At 38.3% G+C, this 21,379-nt stretch overlaps 1 protein-coding gene across 1 annotated transcript; it reads right to left on the minus strand.

The window, feature by feature from the left end:
• Positions 1-442: 442 nt before the first annotated feature.
• LOC114520095 lies at positions 443-21,362 on the minus strand. The gene is made up of 6 exons (XM_028540304.1): positions 21,271-21,362; positions 17,857-18,164; positions 14,594-16,317; positions 14,131-14,270; positions 2,294-13,941; positions 443-1,391 (listed from the first exon to the last, which is right to left on the minus strand). Exons 2-6 carry the CDS (start codon positions 18,151-18,153, stop codon positions 1,302-1,304), a joined length of 13,899 nt encoding a protein of 4,632 aa, XP_028396105.1. The 5' UTR covers positions 18,154-18,164; positions 21,271-21,362; the 3' UTR covers positions 443-1,301.
• Positions 21,363-21,379: the final 17 nt, after the last annotated feature.

The raw sequence follows: 21,379 nt of genomic DNA on the forward strand, positions 1-21,379 counted from the left end.
ATATATATATATATATATATATATATATATATACCTTACGTTTTGGTGTGAACAGACGCTATATATGCAAAAACATCAATATTTCATTTAGCTATAAATCTCTGCTTTTCATAGCTACTGAACGTTCAAAAATTGTTTTTTCCTCTAGCTGTTTTAAAAAGGTTTTCATCTTTTAATTTTTTCATCTATTAATTTTTTAAAATTAGCTCAAACTCCTGTCGTAAAGTGTGCATGCGTTGCGTACGTATAGTGCGACTGAATTGGCTTTGAATGCTCGCGGCGTTCTACTTAAAGACGCGATAATCTGTGATTTGCAGCGTAGAAAAAACGAGAGCGCCTTTTGAAACTTTCATGCACATTGGACTTTATATGTCGTCTTTACGTCGTAGATCCTCGTAAATCTGGATGTACATATTAAAACAGACAAATGCTTCTGCTCACGAGAAATATTATGTCATATATTTGGCTAAATCACATTATCAAATGTCTGCGATATATATGAAGTTGCAACTGATATTAATTAATTAATAAAAATGATTCAAAAGCCCTATGATATAAAGTAATTGTTTGAGCACAGTTTACGCTTGTTTATGCTATTTTTGGTGCATATATAATAAGTGCGCGTGCGTATGCCTTTTTTAAGAAATCGTTCTTGGGTGGCATAAACAAAAGGCATTTAAATGGAAACGTTTGGGGGAAAAGTTTGGGTCTGGAGGTGCTTTCCCAGGTAACTTTACTCTCTGATTTGATTTCATGCATTTTTGAGCACACTTTTTGACGTGCTCAATCTAAAAGCTTGGTTTGTTACAGGGGTGGATCCAGAACTAGTGCACTAATTTACATTACAAAAGAAAATGGCTATTTTGAGCAGTTTTCTTGTGCCATGCAAATTAGTGCACTAGTGCTGGATCCACCCCTGGTGTGTTAAGGGAATGAAAATACGTTCTTCTGATCTTTGAACGTGGTCGTTTGGCCAATATTTACACACCAAATGAACCTTTCCTGGAGTGGGGGGAAAGAGAAATTCGTGGAGGGAAACAAGGAGAGAGTGAGGGGAGCATTTGCCCCCAAAATTATTTGTTAAAAAAGGCCTTGTGCGCGTACGTGAGGTGCTAATCAACTTATTTTCTACAATTACCCTGCATGCATGGTTGTAGCGATCATTTAGTCTCCGTCCATTCTGAACGAACTGTTTCATTATCATGTCTTCAATTAAATGTTGATTATATAACTATTACTAAAAATGTGTAATATATCATCTACTTTAAAATTTATGATGCTTTCAAAAATTCCTTTTCACCTCATGCGTTTGAAAAGTTTTGAAGATGGCGTTTCTTTGTCCTAGCCGACATTCTTACATTTGCTTGACTTGTACTTTTGCTTCTCTGTACCTTGAAAAGAAATTACATAAAAAAATCTTATTGTAAGTGTATTGTTATAAAGTATAAATAACTAGTAAAATACTCTTATTATAAGTGTATAGAGATTATTTATGCACAGCAGGGAGCGGTTGTATCACGCCCGTTTAGCTTAAACGGTGGATAAGTTCAAAATAGAAAGCAAGTCTATCGTTTTATTCATTTCATTTTTTTACCTTAATACAAAGATACTGTATACAACTATATATTCAGTGCATAATATTCAAGTTGACTCATTCCAGAGAGATGTAAGAAGTGTTATTTAATTAACACTTATTTACTGCGAACGAAGGACACATTTGTGGACCTGAAACCTGTCGCACTTATCCACCGTTTAAGCTAAACGGCCCCAGAATGATGAAATAAAAATTGTCCTTCACTGTAAATCAACTTCATGGAATTTGATTGCATGGACGTACGATTTTTTCACATGTGAAAAAATGCCATACACGGCTTTTGATTGGACGTACGATATTCTTCACCCGTGAAAAAATTGTGGTACATCATTTTGGCGGGAATTAATTTGTTTACATATTTTTCAAGATGGCGTCGAAATATAGGAGTGAGATTCTCAAATTCAAGACATTTTCACATTCCTCACATTATACAATCTTGCGGAAAGAATATCCAACTTTTATTGAACAAATTTACAACGAAACTGAACGGTAAAAGATACCGTTATAACCATGTAATAGATTTAACCAGGTAATAGATAAAACCACGAAGTAATCTAAAGTTATGGCATGTTTTATAGAGATGTGACGTAATATACTCAAAAGCCGGAAACATCCCAGAATTTGACATTAAATACCACATTACCAGTCACATTGTATCAAAGGTTGCACTTCTTCAATACTTTAATTGGTTATACCTACCTCGTTTGGCTTTTCTTTTTTAGCTTCAACATACTTCAGCATTGAATGGGTATATTCCAGAGTAATTTCTCGCGGGATCTCGTCCATATTTGGTGCTTCAAGTGGAGACCATAGCGATGGTTCTTTCAAACAGGACCGTAACGGTGTACTTTCTTTAGGCCAGTATCTTTCAGTCCCAGATGAAAGATGGCGAAACACAAAGCGACGCAACACTTTTAAGAAGTTGGGTGGTTTAAACTGATCTACGTTCTTGCTCAACATATCGTCAACGCTTTCTCTCATGTCATCTGGGAACTGTTCACGAAATATTCCAGCAATTCCCTCGATAGCACCATCAGTAAGAATATCTTCAAGAGCTTCGTAAAGAGCACAAACGTGCCCTACTTTAATCGAACTTGTGGGTTCGGGTAACAGGTCTACCGGAAAAAGACCTGGTAACATCTTTGAACATTTCTCAGCGAGATCTTCCAAGGTCATTTCGTCCTCGAAATCCTTTAATTTGCTTTGGAGAAGATACATCACTACCTCGATTTGCTGAAGAAGATCTTGGACTCTCTTCATCCCTTGTTCTTTCATGGCATCTAATCCTTTACACACATCCTCGGGAAGTTCATCGTTCTGCGTCACTCGTTCTCGAATCTCTGTCAGCAACCGACCGCAAGTGTGGAACAATTCTTTTGCGAAAATGAACTCGTTTAATGTTCCAGTCAAGTAACACTTTCCAAACGCAATTTTAGCTGCCAGCTCTATTTCTATTCTCTCAAAATCGTAGGTGATTTCTTGGCCTCTTCCATACTCGGGATTGTTTTGCGCGAATCTGAACACGTCATCAGACCATTGGAAACTGATTATTTCCTTCTCTTTAACATTTTGAATTGTAACGCACGCGACGCCACTGCAATTGCGCTTTTCCAGTGCATGTAGAGCTGGATGGCGATGGGAAGAAATAGAAAGCATGAAATCTAAAATAGAATTTTGGTAAGAGACAAGTATTTCGATAGCCGTGCTAAGATAAATACCACAGTCACTTTCCATTAAACAGTACGCTAAGCAATCCATCTTCTGTATATGGGGCATTTTTTCTTGGGTTTTGTCTGCAAGTTTTTGATCAACCAGAGGACACATTTTATTCCATGCTTCCTTGAAGCTATTGAACAGCTGGTTCAAGCCGTTTGTTTTCTGTGGGGTCCGTTCTGACTCCGGGAAATAGTCCATGATGAAATCATCGATGGACTTAGATTGCGCATCTTTCCTACTAATGCGGTGGGTCAATGCTGATGATACGAGACGAGACCATTTCAGCAGATGATGAAGATAGCCAATGACCAAGAGCTGGTCGAACTTCGCGAAGAACAAAGCCAAGAAACTGTGCTTTGATTGAACCTCTGTGGGAGAGTGCAGAAATGCTGAAAGAAAATCTTCAAATGACGGTTGCTTCGTCTCACGAAATAATCTCTTTAATTGCTGGTTCTGCTCTTTTTGTTGTTCAGGATACTCGTCAAGTTCTAAGATTCGCCATTCAAGAGTAACTTTTTCTTGACTGTCCTCTGTTTGTTGTAGTTTCATCATCTCTTTGATTCCCACGGACAAATTTCGCGCCTTCAAAAACACTTTTTGAGTACGTTTGGAAAAATCGTGTTCCCATGAGAAGTCGTTTGTTCTAAGAAACTTCTTTTCGATAAGATCCGACGTTTCCTCAATCACGAGGTGCATGGTTTTTATAGCGATATCTTTCTTGCAACTAAGAATTTTCATTAGATCAGATAAGTCAGTTCTGATAGTTTTAAAGCAAGCTGCAGAATGGTTTTCGGGATCGATTTCGGGATCTAAATCCAATTTGATTGGATTGGATAGACCATGTTTAGTTGCTGTTTCAAGAGCAAATCTAGAGTAGTCACACAAGTAGCTGATGAGGTGTAGTGCACGATGGACGGCTGGACTTGCCTTTTTTGTGCGAGGATCCGAATTAAGACATGAATTTTCACTGGCTATTGATTCGTTTTTCCAGACATTGTGACAATTTGGACACACTCTTTCACTGACTTTGCTTCCAAACGCCAACCTTAGTCCACATGGGCATGTAAGACGGACTGATTCTTTGGCTGATAGTAGATCTACAGATATGAAACTTGTCTCGTCACTTTTTTGTACAAAAACACGATGTAGTCTAGATGGGACACTAGACACGACCCAGGCAATGTGAAGAATTAATAACGCCAATTCTACATTCTCTACCGACGATTCGGGCGACAGTTGAAGTTGCTCGCAATTGAAATGACGACGGCCCATAACTCTCAACAAAAGTTCATAAGACAACAACGAATCACGACAACGCGAAAGGGTTTCTTCAATGAACTTGACTAATTGTTCTTCTTTGTCCTCGAGTGTCTGTACTGCACGTTTCAAATAGACATTGTTTATAAGAACTCCAAAAAGAGCAAAAGCACGATTTTTAGAAGTTCTACATTCATCTAAGAATTTCTGCATAGGTTGCTTGTCGTCTTCTGATAAAGATTTCCAATAGGCCTCTTTTGCTTCTTTATACTCTGGGTACATCACTACAGATGTAAATACCGCCTTGTTTTGAATCTTTTCATCGCTCCATAGTTTCGTTATTGTCGGGAGAACACTGTCCGTTTCAAACAACTTTTTTATATCGAAAAGACTAAAGTGCTTGTGGAGTTGTTTCATGAAGAACAATTGTAATGGAGTTTTGGGATTCCTGAGTAGTGAATCGATTTCAGTCATCAATATAGCATGTGGACTTCCTTTCGTTTCAATTACAGCACGGGGATTTCTAGCAATAAACTCTGCTAACATTGTAAAGAGTTTTCTGAGAAATGCTACTGCTGAGAAAATCTTTAAACCACTTTCGCCTTTGTTGTCTTGGGATACGACTCTTATAGCAAGTTTAGCAAGCTCAAGAACCTCACAATCAGGACTTTTTACCTCGTCGAAACGAAATGTGCCAGTTATTTTGTTTCCGTTTTTCAAACGATCGAAATTTAACAGAGTTTGAATTAGATCACATATCATTACTGCAGGATAGGAATCGTGATGCATCGAACCTTTCGAGAAACAATCTTTCAATACTTCGTCGATAATCTCAAGACAAGGACAGTTCTCCATAGCGCTTGGTTGATGGATTAATCTCATAAATATTCCTGGAGACTGCATTTCTTCCACCATAAGTAGCCGTAGAATAACGGGACTCATCATCATTACCAACTCTGGTTTCTTCAATGACAGAACATGTTTCACTATCGGAGAAGCACCACAAGTATCAACATTCGTATCAATACAACGGCCATAAAACAGAGATGAGAATTTCTGTAATGCTTCGTATTTATCTTCGTCATCCTTCACTTCTTTTTTTGCTGGTTTAATGATTTCATCAGTTATCCTTTCGAATGCTTCCTCGTGATCCAGGTATTTTGGACTTAAAGCTTTGCCAATGTCACTTAGAGTATGCAGTAAAGGATTATTCGGGACGATCCTTGAGAAGTCAACGCACAAACGTAAAAAATGGAATTCTGGGGCGCATTGACTAACTTTGACTGCCGATGAAAGAACCAAGGTTGCTCCTTGCTTCCACTTTTCAAGATCGTTATCGACAGTTTCCACAGAAGGAAACATTTTCTCACAATACGCCGTTACTAAGATGTCTTCGAGCCTTTCAGAATCTTCTTCACTGTCGTCTGGTTGTCCTTCGAGTTTCAGCTCTATGTCATCCAGCTTACTTTCTTCTGCCTTTTCATCATCTTTCAATTCGTCGTCGCAATTAAACTCAGTTTCATCTGTTTCAAGTTCCTCTGTCCCAGGTCTCACATCAATTGAACCGTCAGGCAAAATCTTTTCACCTTTTTGCGCACTTGATTCTTCTTGAGAAATATTTCTTTCCTCTTTCACAAACAAAACCTTTTTTGAGGTTTGGTAAGGACCATCAGTTAAACTTTTCAGAATTTTAAGATCTATAAATGACCTGCACAGATCAACCATTTTCAGCAGGTCAATTATCTTTTCTTGATGAATCCATAAAAAGCCATGGAGAATTGTGCAAAATTCAGCCATATCATTCGCTGGCAAATTCTGCCCGAATTCTGATATGAATTTAATCTGTGCAATGGATACTCGCTGAGAACGAGATAACACTTGGCTAAATTCGGCAGTTACAACGTCAACAAGATCCTCCATGTACAAATAGTGACAGTCAGAAGTATAGCAACCAACCAAGTTTGATATCTTTACAGCAAACGCTTTCAGTTGTTCCTTTTGAACCGTCGTTTTTAACTTCCCATCTTCCCCAAAATTTTCTTCGTTCGTCATAAGTAAACGGTAATCATCAAGGAATTGTTCCCTAAAGCTGTTAACATTTCCAGCTACTACTTGGCTGAAAGGTAGACAAAGATCGAGTTTCCAACTCGTTTGGTTTCCTCCATGTTCTAAAATGTCAGAAATTCCAACGATGGAGTTGTCCACCAAACAACTACACCACAACTTTGTTAGGTCTCGGGCTAGGATTTCAGTGGAGTCGCGAGACAAATGAGGGGGCCGAGCATTTTTTTCCTCTAGGAAATAAACAATTCTGGCTAAAAGATTTTGGATTGACCTTTTGACATACTGCTCAATTGCGCAGTGAAGCGTGGATGAATTGACTAATAACTGACGGTCACAAGCAACATGAACTTGCCAATTTTCTTTTTGGTGACTTTCTTGATCTTGCTGGTGGGCATTTGAATCTATCGATTGCAAGATGAGTGTTACGATGGCTTGGGAAACTTCTTCTGAATTGAAAAGATTTTTGCAGTTGTACAAAACACTGTCCAAAGTTCGTTGGTTTTGTGTATTTTTGATGCTGGTTAAACACCACGAAAGATAATCTACAGCAATCTCGCTACTGGACCATTTGCTATATATTAGAAAACTCTGGATACTTCCATCGACATTTTTACTTAGTGGAACCTGAGGAGCTTCAAGGACGTCAAGGAACACTTGTCGCCAGCCACACAAGAAACCAAACTGCCACGAGATGTCATCTCCATTCACCCCACGTCTCACGTGCATTACGATACAAACGTGTTTGTGTCCGTAATTATCCCTCTTATATAAACTTTGTTTGTAAGAAATTCTAGATTCTTCAATGGTGAAACGGGCGTGGAGAAGATGCCTTCTATCTAAATCTGATTTACACTGCAAAACCAACAATTCTTTTTCTGACGAATTCCAAAATTCATTGATTTTGTCTGTGAGCTGCTTCTCTGATCTATACGCACTCAGTCGTTCAACTTGACATTTCCCGCTGTTGTCCAAACACTGACTGATGTCTGTGTGAATGTTGGCAAAAGTCATAACAACCGTTTTGGATCCAATCTCGTCGCCAGCAAAGAAAGATGATTTTTGGTCGTTGGACATTACATGTTCAATGAAGGCCTTAAAACCATGATGAAGTGGTTTCTTGAAATATTCATGACGTAATTCTTGCACCTCGTTGGGATCTTCTGTCGAAAAGTTGCATTTTTGCATTCGAAGTACGCCATCAGGTGAGGCAACCCACATCAAGTCATCTTTGCATTTCTTCAAAATGTCTGTTGAGCTATCTGTGTCATGACTATGTGATAAAACCAGGGATGGGATGGTGTCTTTGTGGAAACCAATGAACATATCTGTTTCGTCAAAATGTGCTTCCAAACCTTTCACTGTAGACATTCCATCGACCCAACGAGAGACCTTTGAGGTAACACTCCGCTGTTCCTCAGTCAGTACATCAGAATATCGTAAAAGTTGCTTCTCAAACCTGTTAAGGAATGGCGGATCAGAAAAAGCCACTTTGTCAACATCAATGAGCACAATGCAACGAAATTCGTCGTGCACTTGGCACATTGGGTTGCTGTAGGCCCCAAGAGCTACACGACAGTTTTTCCTTTTACCCACCACTGTGTAATTCTGGTTTAACATATCGTAAAGACTTCCATAGATGCTTTCGAGATCTTTTAATATTAGAATGCAATTTCTCTCCATACAAAGAATAATACGACTTAGAATTCTGTAGTTGTAGTCCTCAGACAGGTCTTCTTCAAAACGACTGCCAAAAATTGTGATTGTCTCCTTTACAAGCTGAGCTAGACTTTGCTTAAGAATATCAATGATCGAGTCTCCATTGCCTATGAGCATCAGATGACGAGCGTTGGGATCCTTTATATTTGCAAGGATCAGATCGGTCACTGGAGAAATCTCCTGATCTCCTAAAGTCATGAAGTTCTTTAGCTTGTGTAGGAATATCTTCTGAATGTTCGTTACTTCACCAGGAAGACCACCAAAGTTACGTTGTAGTGAAATGTTAACAATACCCGCCTGATTACTATCACGAGTCAAATTCTTAATCAGGGAATAGTAGTCACGAAGTCCATGGAAATTAGCATGGGTTTGTTGGGTCTGATACTCAAAATACGCTTCGGCCAAACATTTCAGCTCATTCTCCCCCAAGTATTGGCAGTTATTGTCAAGTGTCAGCGACTTGCCAGTCTCAATCAGATCGTCTATAGATGGTTCTGGTCTGAACAGATGGATTGCTCGGTTCATCTTGGCAGCGTCTAACGACCAGTTTGAAATACCAACAACAGGAACATCTGGAAATTTTCCTTTACCGGGCTCCAACAAACTATGTAAAACTTTAAGAGGGTTGTATTTTGAATTTTCAGCTAATCCCACTTCATCCAACAAAACGACAGGCAAAACATTTCCATCTTTGTTGTAGTCTTTGTATTTTCGTGCCTTTTCAAACACTTTGATGATTCCTTCTGATGTGGACGCTTCTGAACCTTGATAGGAGACGACGTAAAGTTGTGGCAACAGTCTGAATAGAGGATCTCGTGAATCACGTCCGCGTAGGTTGCTTCGAATCAATTGAATGGATAATGATTTGCTGCAGCCAGGCTTTCCAACTACGAAGATAGGAATGTGGTTTAAGATGCAAACAAGCATAACAAACACATTCTCACGAAGTGCAGCGTTTCTTGCTGTTCCTGGGGGGAGTTCCATCCGAAGTAAGTATTCTTCTTCCTCCATACGTACAATTGCTGCGAAAGTGTCTTCATTTGCATCGTAGGTCATTTGTATCTTGTTCTGGCTGAATATGTCCATCATACTTTCTCGGTAATCCTTTCGCAACTCTGCGGTTGGTAATCTGGATAAATAACAATGTGCAAGAGCGAGGACAATACTCTTTATCGTCGAATCATTTTTGTACTGTTGTGTAATCGAGTGGTACTGTTGAAGATGGCTGGGGTATTCAACCTTTTTTTCCTTGAGTTCTTGACGCTTCTTATACATATCTTCAAACCATTTAATCAGATGAATGCAACGGTTCACATCCCGTAAACTGACACAAAAGTAATTATTTTCAACGTTCCGAATGAAATTTTGAGAAGCAGCTAGCAAATCAACGAGCATCTCTTTATACTCCTCTGGCAGGCCTCTCACCATTCTCTTAATATAGTTTCGCTCATCTTCTGGGTTTAGTGAGCCATAATCCCAAACATATTCAATCATAGCTTCAGGTAGTGGATGAACACGATAAACAAGTTCAGAATACTCATCAGTGATATTCTTGCCTTCGAGACCAGCTGTCTTTAAATCTCCTTCAGGACGGAGCTTGTAGGGGTTACAAGCTGCTAGGAAAACAAGATTTTCGGATAATGGACATCCAAGCAAGGAATGATGGCAAATAATATCACTGATCAATCCTAAGTGATCACACGTGTTTATTTCATCCAGGAAAATCCACATTTCTTCGTTGCTATCGTTTTGCCGGTTGATAAATGTAAGGATGTCTTCTTCTGTTATTCCAGCATGGAAATTGAATTCACATAACTTTACACCGCAGGTATTAGCCAAATAACGAACGAGACTGCTCTTTCCACAACCTGTTTCCCCCATGATGATAACTGGAACGTTGGCACGGACCCGTAATATGATTAACATCATTTTGAGGATGTTATCTGGAGTCAACGCATAACTTGGGAATAAATTGTTTTTTACAACTGGCTTCGTACAAACAACGCTTTCCAACTTACTTTGTAGTTGTTCTTGAGTGAAGTCGTTAAAGTCCTCGAGATCCTCAGTTCCTCTCACATCTTGACTCTTTAACAAATTTTCCACACTTTCGGGAACAAGCGAGCTGTCCCGATACATGGCAGTGATTGATTGCGAATTTAGACCATGAAACACGACTATCAAATGGTTGCTGTCTTTCCACTGTATCATTCCTCCAACTCGTTCAACCATGTTTTTCGCTGATTTGCCAGTTGACATCGACGATTCTCCAAAGATTTTCACAGACGCTTTTTGGGAGCAATTTTTTGGATCTCTAAGTGGATAGATCGCTATGGCTCGGGATGCGAATTCTTTTGATACTTTCAAAAGTGCTTTAAAAAGGTTTGTGCGGACACCCTGAGTGTTTTCACCAATCATATTTTTAATTTGTGCAGGTTTAAAAAACGTGCTGTTGGATAACCTTGAAAGTTGATCAGCCAGAACTCCTAGGAACGTGTGGAGCGTTGTAAAGCTGATGTCTGCATCGGACGAATAATGTTTGGCAAGAAGCTCTTGACAACGACCAGTTGGCAATGACGCTTTTGATTCACTGAATTCCTCTAATTCAAGGCATGATCGGTCGTAGATATCTAAATACTGGCAAGTAACTTGAATATCACTTGTAATCTCAGGGCTGACCAAAAGATTCTTGTAATTCTGCCACTCCAGATGAATACGAGTGAAGTACTTTAATATCACCATTGACTCCCGAAGACAATTTTTGAACGTATTCGCTATTTCAATGTAGACGTGTGGTATTGGTAGATGATAGAATTGATTTCCAGTTGAAACCGTTCCTGTGACAATCAGTTGGAATAAGAATATGCCCAATGTCAATGGATCACTTACTTCAACAATGTCCAAATGCAAACAGTGATATTCTTCATAGATCGTGAGCCTCTTTAAACGCTGGATAAGTTTGCTTGGCTCGATGGGACCGCTAATTGAGACTGTAGCGACGTTCATACGTTTGCTGAGTGCTTCGCTTTTGATTCTTTCTGTTTTTCCAAGGCCTGGAAGGGTTGAGGTCACGACTTTCACATTAGGCCAACCGAATTGGATGCGATTCTCGAGAACAAGATCTGTCATGCTGGCGATATGGTGGGTGTATTGGGCAAACTGTTCCACAATGTGGTGATGGTCACCACCACGGCAAATCAAAGCAAGATGATAATTCTTCATAGCCCCAGAATTTCGTTGGCAATTTTGTTTCTTTCTGAGTGCATTGACCAATCTAAACTGGAATTCATTGGGCAGCAATTCCACATTCGCAATACAAAACAATTTTCCATGACAGTATTTTGAATGGGTGAAACATCTCTGCAATAGAAGATGTATTTCCTCCCACGTTGTTTGGGAACTGCAGAAAACAATTTGGTACGGTTCAGGAAATGCATTTGACGTGTTCTCGTACAGAGTGAGGATTACATTGGCAGTTAACGGACTTTTAAGCTCCAAACAGACAACAAAAATCTCTCCCGGAATAACTTTAGCCTCCTTAGAATGTAAATGATTTTGACAACCGTAGGATATTGGTCTAACGACAGGTTCTGATTGCTTGAAAAGTTTTTCCAACGCCTCGCCAACAGCCTCTGGCAATGATTTAGGCTTGGCAATGTCCTTTAAATATGGTTTCTGTTGCTGGTCTTGCTGCTTTCTCAACTTCTGTTCAGTTATAGCTGGGTCAACAAAATGAATCAACGAAAGAACCTCGTCACAATTAACCTTCGATCCGTCCATATTCCTTTCATCCATTAAAAAATAATATATTGTGCGGATTTGGTCAGAGCGGTAGTAGTTAAGGAAGTAATACTTTTTGCGCGCGCCTTCTAGTGCTTCGTCCCATTTTCGTTTATGGTCTAATAGGTTGTCTCTGAATTCCTTAAGATCATCAGCTGCCTTGATATTCACCTCAAAGTTTTCATATTTCACACATCCAGATGAACGCAATATCGATAGAAGCGCAGAAATTTCCGTCAATAAGTTAACTTGATTTATAAACTTATCAAAATCAATGTTCTTGTCGCGTTTCAAAGAATCCTCACTGCACTCGTTGAAACCACTGGATGTAGCCTTTATGGTATTTTTACGAGAGGTGGCAATAAGATGCGCGCGACTTCGTAAATCATGTAGTTCCGGAAGGGAATAATACTTTTTATCTTTGCTGCTTCCCTGAGGTTCATAACTCATCTTAGTTTCGCACTTTCCGTCTTCCTGTGACACCCAATATTCTCCTCTGCTCAGGCAGTTACTAATAATTTCTTTAGTCATCTCTCCTCGATTTGCAATGCTCGTGTACAATCCACGAAGACTGTTCACGTTCATACTACATTGCTTGATCTTTCCTGCTATATCTTCCAGACGAACCGGAGATTTCTTTAATATGCTGGAAAATTCCTCCACATCTAGCTTCTCGTTATTTTTCTTCTTAATCAAAGGCGCCAGAAAACCATGGACAACGATAAGGTCTGAAACAGAAGATTCGGATACAGATTGATCAAAATGTTCTTCAACGGCATCGATGAGGAAACGAATGTCATCATCAACAATTTCCTCCATGAAACTAACAAGTTCGCTGGAACACGATAGCTCCTTGAACACACATTCTAGGCCTTCTCCCGAAAACTGTTTTATTTTTTGTCTGAAATCTGCCATAAGTTCGTCCAAATCTTCTAGAGTGAGTGCCTCGACATTTTCCAGTGTTGTTGGAAATTTCGGAAGACATGACTTATCTCTCTCAGATAGGTGGGTAAATTGGAAAATCTCTAGCGTGTCATTAATGTGTTGTGTCGCTTCATAGGCGCTCTGATACGCCAGGCAGTTTCGGACGAAAACTTTCACCTTGCTGGTGAATGGTTCTTGGAAGAATTCTTCTAGCATTTTGAACTCCTCATCAACTTTCTTTCCTTCCTCTAAAGTTCCAAGCATCGATTTCATTTCACCCACAATAAACGACCTCGGATCATTTAGCACAAAAATCCAACGGGCCTTAAACCCTTCAATCGCTGTAGTTGTTAAAAATTCCATCAATGAATTAAGGTCATTTACCATCGTGCTTTCATCTGATTTCTGGGATTCTAAGCATATTTTAGCCATGGCCATAAACGACATTGAATTTACCAAAGGTTGTAATGTTTGAGCTGCTTCTAACAAAGGAAGTAAGGCTCCCCAAAACGTCTCATTTTGCAATTCATTAACTTTTCGTTCACGCCATTTAGTCCGAAGATTATTGAAGGTCTCCATAATATTCTCGATATTAACAACTTCAGAAGCAGGATAAACTTCATGTGATAGTTTCTTCCCAAAGTTTATCGCTTGTTCTAAACATTGAAATTTTGGAGGGAAACTTTTTACAACAGACTTTAATTCTGCGATCCGATCTTCGAAGGACTCTCTGGTTTTGGTGTTTACGCTAGCGCACAATTTCGAAACATTCTCCTTCACTTCGGCCAGTTCTTGTGTAAATTTTGGGGAAATGTTTCCCACCAAAATGTTATGTGCTAGCTGTTGGCTAAGTAATTTTCCATTTTGATATTTTTTCGAGTTCTCGAACACTCCTGCAAAATAAAGAAACATACATTTTAGTAAATTCAAGTACTTTTTAAGCAATCTGGTATATATATTCATATGGCAGACAGCGATCAAGTGTCATATAAAACTGGGAATGCAAGATTAATGTTTGCACCACGGTATCTTAACACGAGTTCGAACAAGGACAGTGAAAGCTTGTAAGAATAATGACGTACCGTTTGCTTTGAATAAGATAATCCAAACATCACACCAATCTAAAATTGGTTTGAAATCCTTTTCACTGAAAATACCATTCTTGTTAACCATTGGTTGATGAATTATTTCCAAAATACATAACAATAATTGTTGACTGAGACTATAAAGGCAAAATAGAACTTTATAAACATTTCAAGAATAACAGGATATTAGGCTTATTGTTAAGATTAGGTATATGTTTTACAAACATCCATAAGTTTACCTCATTTGGAAAGATTTAGTTTTGTGTCTAATTAAAGTTTTAGATATAAATTTTTGCATCCGAATCGCTAAGAACTACTTGTAAACCATTTCATTTGCTCTAGATTAATGGCAGACACGAAACAAGAACACGTACCTTTTGAGGGCCATTGGGAAGAATACCTTAAGGTAACAATGTGAACCCCTCATGAAATAAAGTTTTAATAATAATAATAATAATACCTGCTGCTGTTTACGTTTTCCTTCAAAAAATCGATTGACTTCTTAACCAAATCACGCGTCAATGTTTCCTTTACGTGGGATATGTAGCACTTTTGAACAGCGGGGATCAATTTCTCAATATGAACAAAAGCTTGAAGAACAGAAATGCCATAATTCTTTGTCATAACACTTTCCACCACGCGTTTGTGGACCTCTGGAGCGAGAGTTTCTTGCATGGAAACATTAAGGGGAAATTGCATTACATCGTTGATGCATTTATAAACTTCTAAAACCAAATTAAGACCGCTCGCGTTGCTAATTTTACACTTCCTGAAGATCCACGATTCACAAATGTTCACCTTCTTTTCATGTTCAATTTTCGACCAACTTTCCTTGAAATTATCCTTATTTAGAACTTCTTTTAGTAAATCTTGACCGGAAAGTGACTTGGAAAGATATGTCAGTATTTGGGTGAGTTGCTTCACATCAGGATCCTTCATAGAAAGAAGAAGTTTATTAAAAACGTCCCTTTCTGAGTCTTTTAACTTGTCATATGATTTGCTGTAATCAAGCAATGTCGATTGCAGCAGTTTTGGAATCTTGTTAAGAATCTTCTTCGGTATTTGCTGAAATACATCCAGTTTCGCACGTGAGCCTTTTTTTGTTTCGGTCATGCACTCGGCTTTCTCAAAATGATTCGCGAAGAAATTGACTTTTTCGTCCTCAGAATCAAACAACTCAAGCATTTCAAACTGTTCTGATAGATTCATAGCTGCGATCAAATTTGGAGCATTTTCCAGTATCCGTTCTAGTAATCCTAAGTGATCGGCCTGATCATTCTTATTTTCCACTTTTAAACGCGAAAAGAGCTGCGCTACAAGTTTCTTGAATTCTTCGCAATCTTTAGTGATTTTAAGACGTTTTTTAGAGTCGACGTGGATAATGAATCCGATTAACAGATAGGGATAAAAATGTGCTGCGAGAGTAAGCCATCGTGGACTGCTGCTGTTTTCAACCAAAATTTCAGCAATTTTATGCATAATCTGGCAATCTTGATGGAAGTTGAAATCTGCGCAATTGTTAAGACACTTAAGCAATGCGTCAAAAAACTTTTTGTTCTTTATATGCGGCTGTAGATTAAACATTTTTGGACCACAGCTTTTTAGATAGCTCAGGACCATACATAAGTATAATCGTTGTAAATCCGTTACAGGTTTTTCTAAAGACTTTGCCACAATCCAAGAGACCAGTTTTTCCACGTGTTTTTTGGTCAGGATCTTGAAACCAAAGACGTTGGAACTGAAGCCTCGAAGGTAGGTAAGAATGTCGGAAAATATGGAAACTTTTACAAATTCCAAGAGCCACATCAAGTAAAATTTTACTCCTTTTGAAAAAGTGTTATCTCCATGGCGTCTCTTGTCAGGAAAATGAAAGACGTCAAAGTGAACTTGGCTTGCCATCTGTCTTTCACTACCCTCTTTCACATCATGGGGCTTTGTACTGAAAGACTCGATCTTGCCATACATAGGCACATTACAATCATAACCACCTATATGCAAACTGTATTTATATTTTAATTGACATTTGATTGGATCTTGCCCAAACTTCAAACTAATATACCACAGATTTGTCTCCTGGGATGATTTGTCAACTGGTAAAAGAGGTAATGTAAATTCTTCTGGGCCAATGTGGAGGTTTGCCCCTTCGACACGATGCTTTCCGCGGATCCAAAGATAGAAATTTGCCTGTATAAGATAGGGGTGTATATACATTGAACAACCATTTCATGGCCAGAAATGCAAGGTCGGTAAGCGGTGAGGTGTGTGTGCTCATGCGGTTCAGTTTTAAGTTTATGTTTTAGATCAGTGTCGCTTGTATCATAGCAACAGCTAAAAGAAAATAATTGCGATCAAAACCATAGAGATAATAAATAACACTGGGGGGGGGGAGTTAGCGAGGAGAAACTGGGGAGCGCGTTAATGGGGGGCAAATCCAAGTCCCGGATGTTCACTTATTCACGATGTCCGAGCCAAATATATCGTTTGAAGCGAGTTTTTTTTATTTCTAAATGGTTTTTTCCCTAAAATATAATTGCGATGTCTAACGTAGTAAATAAAACCAGATAAAAAAAACACTATTTTTCCTCAAAAAGCGGAAAAGCGACCTAAAAACGAATATGAATTTTTTAATGCAAATTTTAGTTGATGCTAACGTGGTTGCTAAAGAGAGGCATTGATGTAGCCAATAGGCGCTTGGCTTAGCATCCGGAACTTGAATTTGCCCCCCCCCCGCCCCATCAATTAACGCGCTCTCTTTTTTGACTGATGTTACCGATACCAACCTCCTCTAGTGTATTTATAATCTCTATGATCAAAAATCACTCTACGAAATTGACATATTTCATCGCGTTGGGAAACACATTTAAGCGTCATTTTAAGCTTCTAGAATGCGATGTAAATAAAGCTGTAGTCTTTATGAACCACTGGCTCTGATGCGGACATTTGCTGATGTCTGCCAACAACGAGCTGAAATTGGAGCTGCTGGTACCTAATACTCTCGGAGTATACACTTTCTTATAGTTATACAATCTCAATCGTAAAAGTGTTCTTTCTCGGGAACATACTTGGGCATCCCCTCCCGGTCCTCAAATTTTCAGTGTTTAAAGATCGATAAAATTGATAATGTTTTAGACGTGGACAAACATTACTTCTCAATTGTGGGCAGTGAACTCAAATAAGACCGGAACGCTCAATCTGTCGGAAGTTTGAAGCCAAGATGAAGCCTTTCTTATAGGTATGATCCAGGCCTCCACACGGAAACTTCGTAGGTATAACGGCGGCAATTATGATTTTTCCTTTAAAATTTCCGCGTCAGAGGCCTGGATCACACCTACAAGAAAGGCTTTATGAATCGCCATCTTGGCTTCACTCATTAATGAGGGAAAGTCAGAGAGTGAGCGTTCCAGTCTTATTTGAGTTCACTGATTGTGGGTTATATAGAAATGCGGTACGCCATATTGGATTTTTAAATTAGCGCTAAATCACGCATGCTTGGCATATGGCCATATTGGCCTGCATTTCTGGCCATGATTGGCTTTTTTATTAGATCAGCCATTTTAGTTTCCTCTAAACATATCGAGGCAATAGGACTCTTTTTCCCAGTATACATTCTTAAAACACCCCGAAACGTCAATTTAAAAATAAATTGGTCTCAAGCGAATACTTGGTATAATACTAGAAATCTTAATGACAAAAGCTGAAGATGTACAAAATTGCGTTTCCTACCGTTGTTGGTTTGGTTGGTATTGGAGGTAATATAGTCTCTGGCTCACATACTCCTGCAAGAATCAATTCACCTATTCGTGTGTTTGCAGGATCGGGAGCATCATTTCCTCCTGCATCAGCTTGCTGATCACTAGTTAATGGATCGAGTGTACAATGCCATCTCGTCAGCCCAGTTTCAATATGGCCAGGTTTTTCTTGGTGTGAGCCCGGTGGATCAATCTTAACATACGGCTCATCATCATGATAAATAGCCTCTTCCTCCTGTGCGGACGGGTTATTGTCGAGGCATTCGGCCATGATCTTTTAATCTATACAAAATTACGAGAATAGTAAAGCACGTTTCCATGAGAATCTCGAAGTATTCTTTTTGTACAAGTTCAATGCAGAAAACTTACAGTCCTGCTATTCTTATTCCCTGCGAGAAATGTTTCAATTCTCACAGGGAATGTTGATTTTTGTGCATGCATGAGCATAACTTATGCATGAGCTTACTCGGCATATAGTTCTGAATACTAGATCGCCTATAGCATTGATGATCCAGAGGAAAACAGGCGTCTCTTAATTAATAAGAGCTGACTGCAGTTCTAGTTTTCTCCTTGAACCGGCATATAGAAATAATCATTAAATTAATAAATGAGATTTTCCTATTAGCTGTTCTTAGGTTCTAATGAAACCCACGGCTCCATTCCTTCTCTGCTCTTTTATTCTTCCTTCGTCCTCGGCCACAGCTTTTGTTGTGCAATTACAGCGACCCGTTACACAATGCATGACCAAAAAGTATTTAAAATTCACGGATTTCCACAAATACATTCCACATATTTAAGCTTTCTATCCTCATGCCATACAGAAATATTTGTATTCTGATTACAAAGGAACGCACATATATAACCTAGACAAGTTGTGGCGTTGCATGTAATTGACCAAAAATGTGCGAAAACAACAGATCCACCTTTTGCGGAGGATTTAAAAATTAAGTATGCCATGTTTACCAACTTAATGTATTCGATCCAATCTTTGCTCTTCCTACAGCAACCACTCCTACAGCGATTCCTACATTTTTTTATGGCAACAAGAAACATGCGTTTCTAATGAATTAAAAACATCTTGAAATTCAGTTGCCTCATTTTTTTAGTTCATGAATCTCTATTGTCAAAATACTCACACAGAATGGTCCGCTTTTGTGCTTGCATGTCTTTTTTACTTCCCTGGCATGAGGAACGTTGTCAAAAGTTTATATGTGTGGCTATATAGAATCTGATAGCTCTTGTATTGTGTAGATTGTGCTTCGACGCAGCGTTGTTTTGAAATTCTAATTTTCTTGAAAAATATCTGCGATTCTTGGAATTAGTTATTTTAACATCTGCGATTCTTGGAATTAGTTATTTTATTTGCCCACTTCATATGAACCTTTGCAGTCAAAATTCAAAGAATTCTCTTCTGTAGCTATACACGCCTGAATTGCCCTTCTTTACTGGCTTTTTCGCAGAGTGATAATTATGAGAGGTAACATATATGATTATATCCATTTGGCTTTTTACTATATGGAATTCATCTGCTGGCTGTTGGCATGCGGATTTTTATTCTATTTTTTGAAAGTTTCGTTTTTAAAGTTTTGATGTATAATTGTAACTGATAACGTATAACGTATAGATGGATTCAGCTTTTTTGCTGCAACATTTGAAGGCTATTGTGATACAGATTCCGACGCAGTTTCGTTGAAATTATTTGCTGCTGCTCTACATTTTTCGTCTTCAAGACGACCGCAATCGCTGATTAATTTTACAATCATTCTTTTATACAAGTATTTCATAATTATTTTCTTACATTTCATTCGTTTTATGTGGGTCTTTTCAGTGCGATGACGCGTCTTTAATGTTCCTTTCATCAGCCCGTAAATTCATGATTGCAACAGGAAAAGTATGTAGTTGTTGGTTGATATTAGATCGTCTGATTGTCTTTGTGATGCAAAATTCAACGCAGCTTTGTTGTAATTAAAAATTTATTCAAATTTTACGACGCTCATGCTAATCCTGACAACTAAAGAACCGCAATTTTCAAACCATTCTAAAAACATTCGCGTTTCCAAGAATTGGAGTAAACATTTTGATAATGTTGAAAAATTTTGAATTATGGGCAGCTCAAGATAATCATGCAATTCAAGCTAATGCAGTACTGAAATATAATTATATCAATAACAGACTAGCTTCATTTCATACGCGTCAGAAGTGAATTGGATCCAGCTGAAATCGGATCGTGCAAACAGACCCTTAGCCAAACAGACACTTACCTCAGGGTAAGTGTGAACAGAACGCGAATACGTTTAGGTTGAAGTTAAGCATTGTAGCACACTTAAATACTAAGCAATATACGAGACCTTTCATACAGTATGTAACATTTGGTGGTTAATGGGACTGACTATACCGACGCGAAGCTAATAAAAATCTGTACTACCTATCTTGAGGAAAAAGTACATATAATATGGCGAATACATGACCATGACCTTCTTATATGCAGTAATCAAAAGCAGTTATTTAGCTTCCCAATTATACTTTTCTTGAATATGTTTAGAATTAAAGCAAGGAATAAAAGTTCGTCCGATTGAAGGCAAAACAAATTTGAATTTGTTATGAGCTTTGATGTATATATGCGCGAATATAAAGCTATCAAAACTATATTCCCTGCGGTGCATGAAAGAATGTGGTTTTTTACTTGCACACGATTTTGGCCGTTTAGCTTTTTGATCGATCTGAGACCAAAGGCTTTAAATTTACTTTAAATTTGTCTTAAGTTTAATTTATACTTTGATTTACTTATTTCTAACTGGCGGAGTTGTCGTGGTTAACGTCGTGAGTGGTAAGGTCGTAATAGAATAAAAAATGTATCTTCTCCACTACCGGATTCTGACTCTATGCTTAATTCATTGAAATTGAAACTGAAAGCATCGATATATATCACCTAAAAGCTATTCTTCTTGAATCGAACTTGGGTGAACAGCCAAAAAATCTACATTGCGCGCGATTGAACATGCAAACACCCATTGAGATTACTTCTATATGACTATAAGCCTTTAGGCATTCAAATATTATTAGGTGCATTATAATTAACAACAAGAATTCAAGTATTATTTCGCATGTTTCGACTTTCGACACGAAATGCTGTGAGAGCCGTGGCCGAATTAATATAATTATTGTGTCAGATTGAGTATCAAATTTAAGAAATATAGCGTTCAGAATAAAAGGCTTTACCTATAATGGACTGCAAGTTCACTACCGTCTAGTCGTCTACATTTTTAAAATCAAAAGGTCGAGTTTGACCCACATGCTACAAACATGAATCTGCTCTATCACTAATACACAAAATCTAAAGTTTAACTAACCCAAATAAATATTTTAAATCAACAACTGATAGACATACCATAAGTATCGTTTTCTATATCTTGTGAAAAGGAATTTCACCCTTGGAGGCTGCCATGACAATATAGATTCAGATTTCCTTATTCCGCCAATCTTTATACTTAATATTG

This window comes from Dendronephthya gigantea, unplaced genomic scaffold (assembly GCF_004324835.1).
Source record: "Dendronephthya gigantea isolate DGI-Jeju-01 unplaced genomic scaffold, DenGig_1.0 000015F, whole genome shotgun sequence".
NCBI classification, from domain to species: Eukaryota; Metazoa; Cnidaria; class Anthozoa; order Malacalcyonacea; family Nephtheidae; genus Dendronephthya; species Dendronephthya gigantea.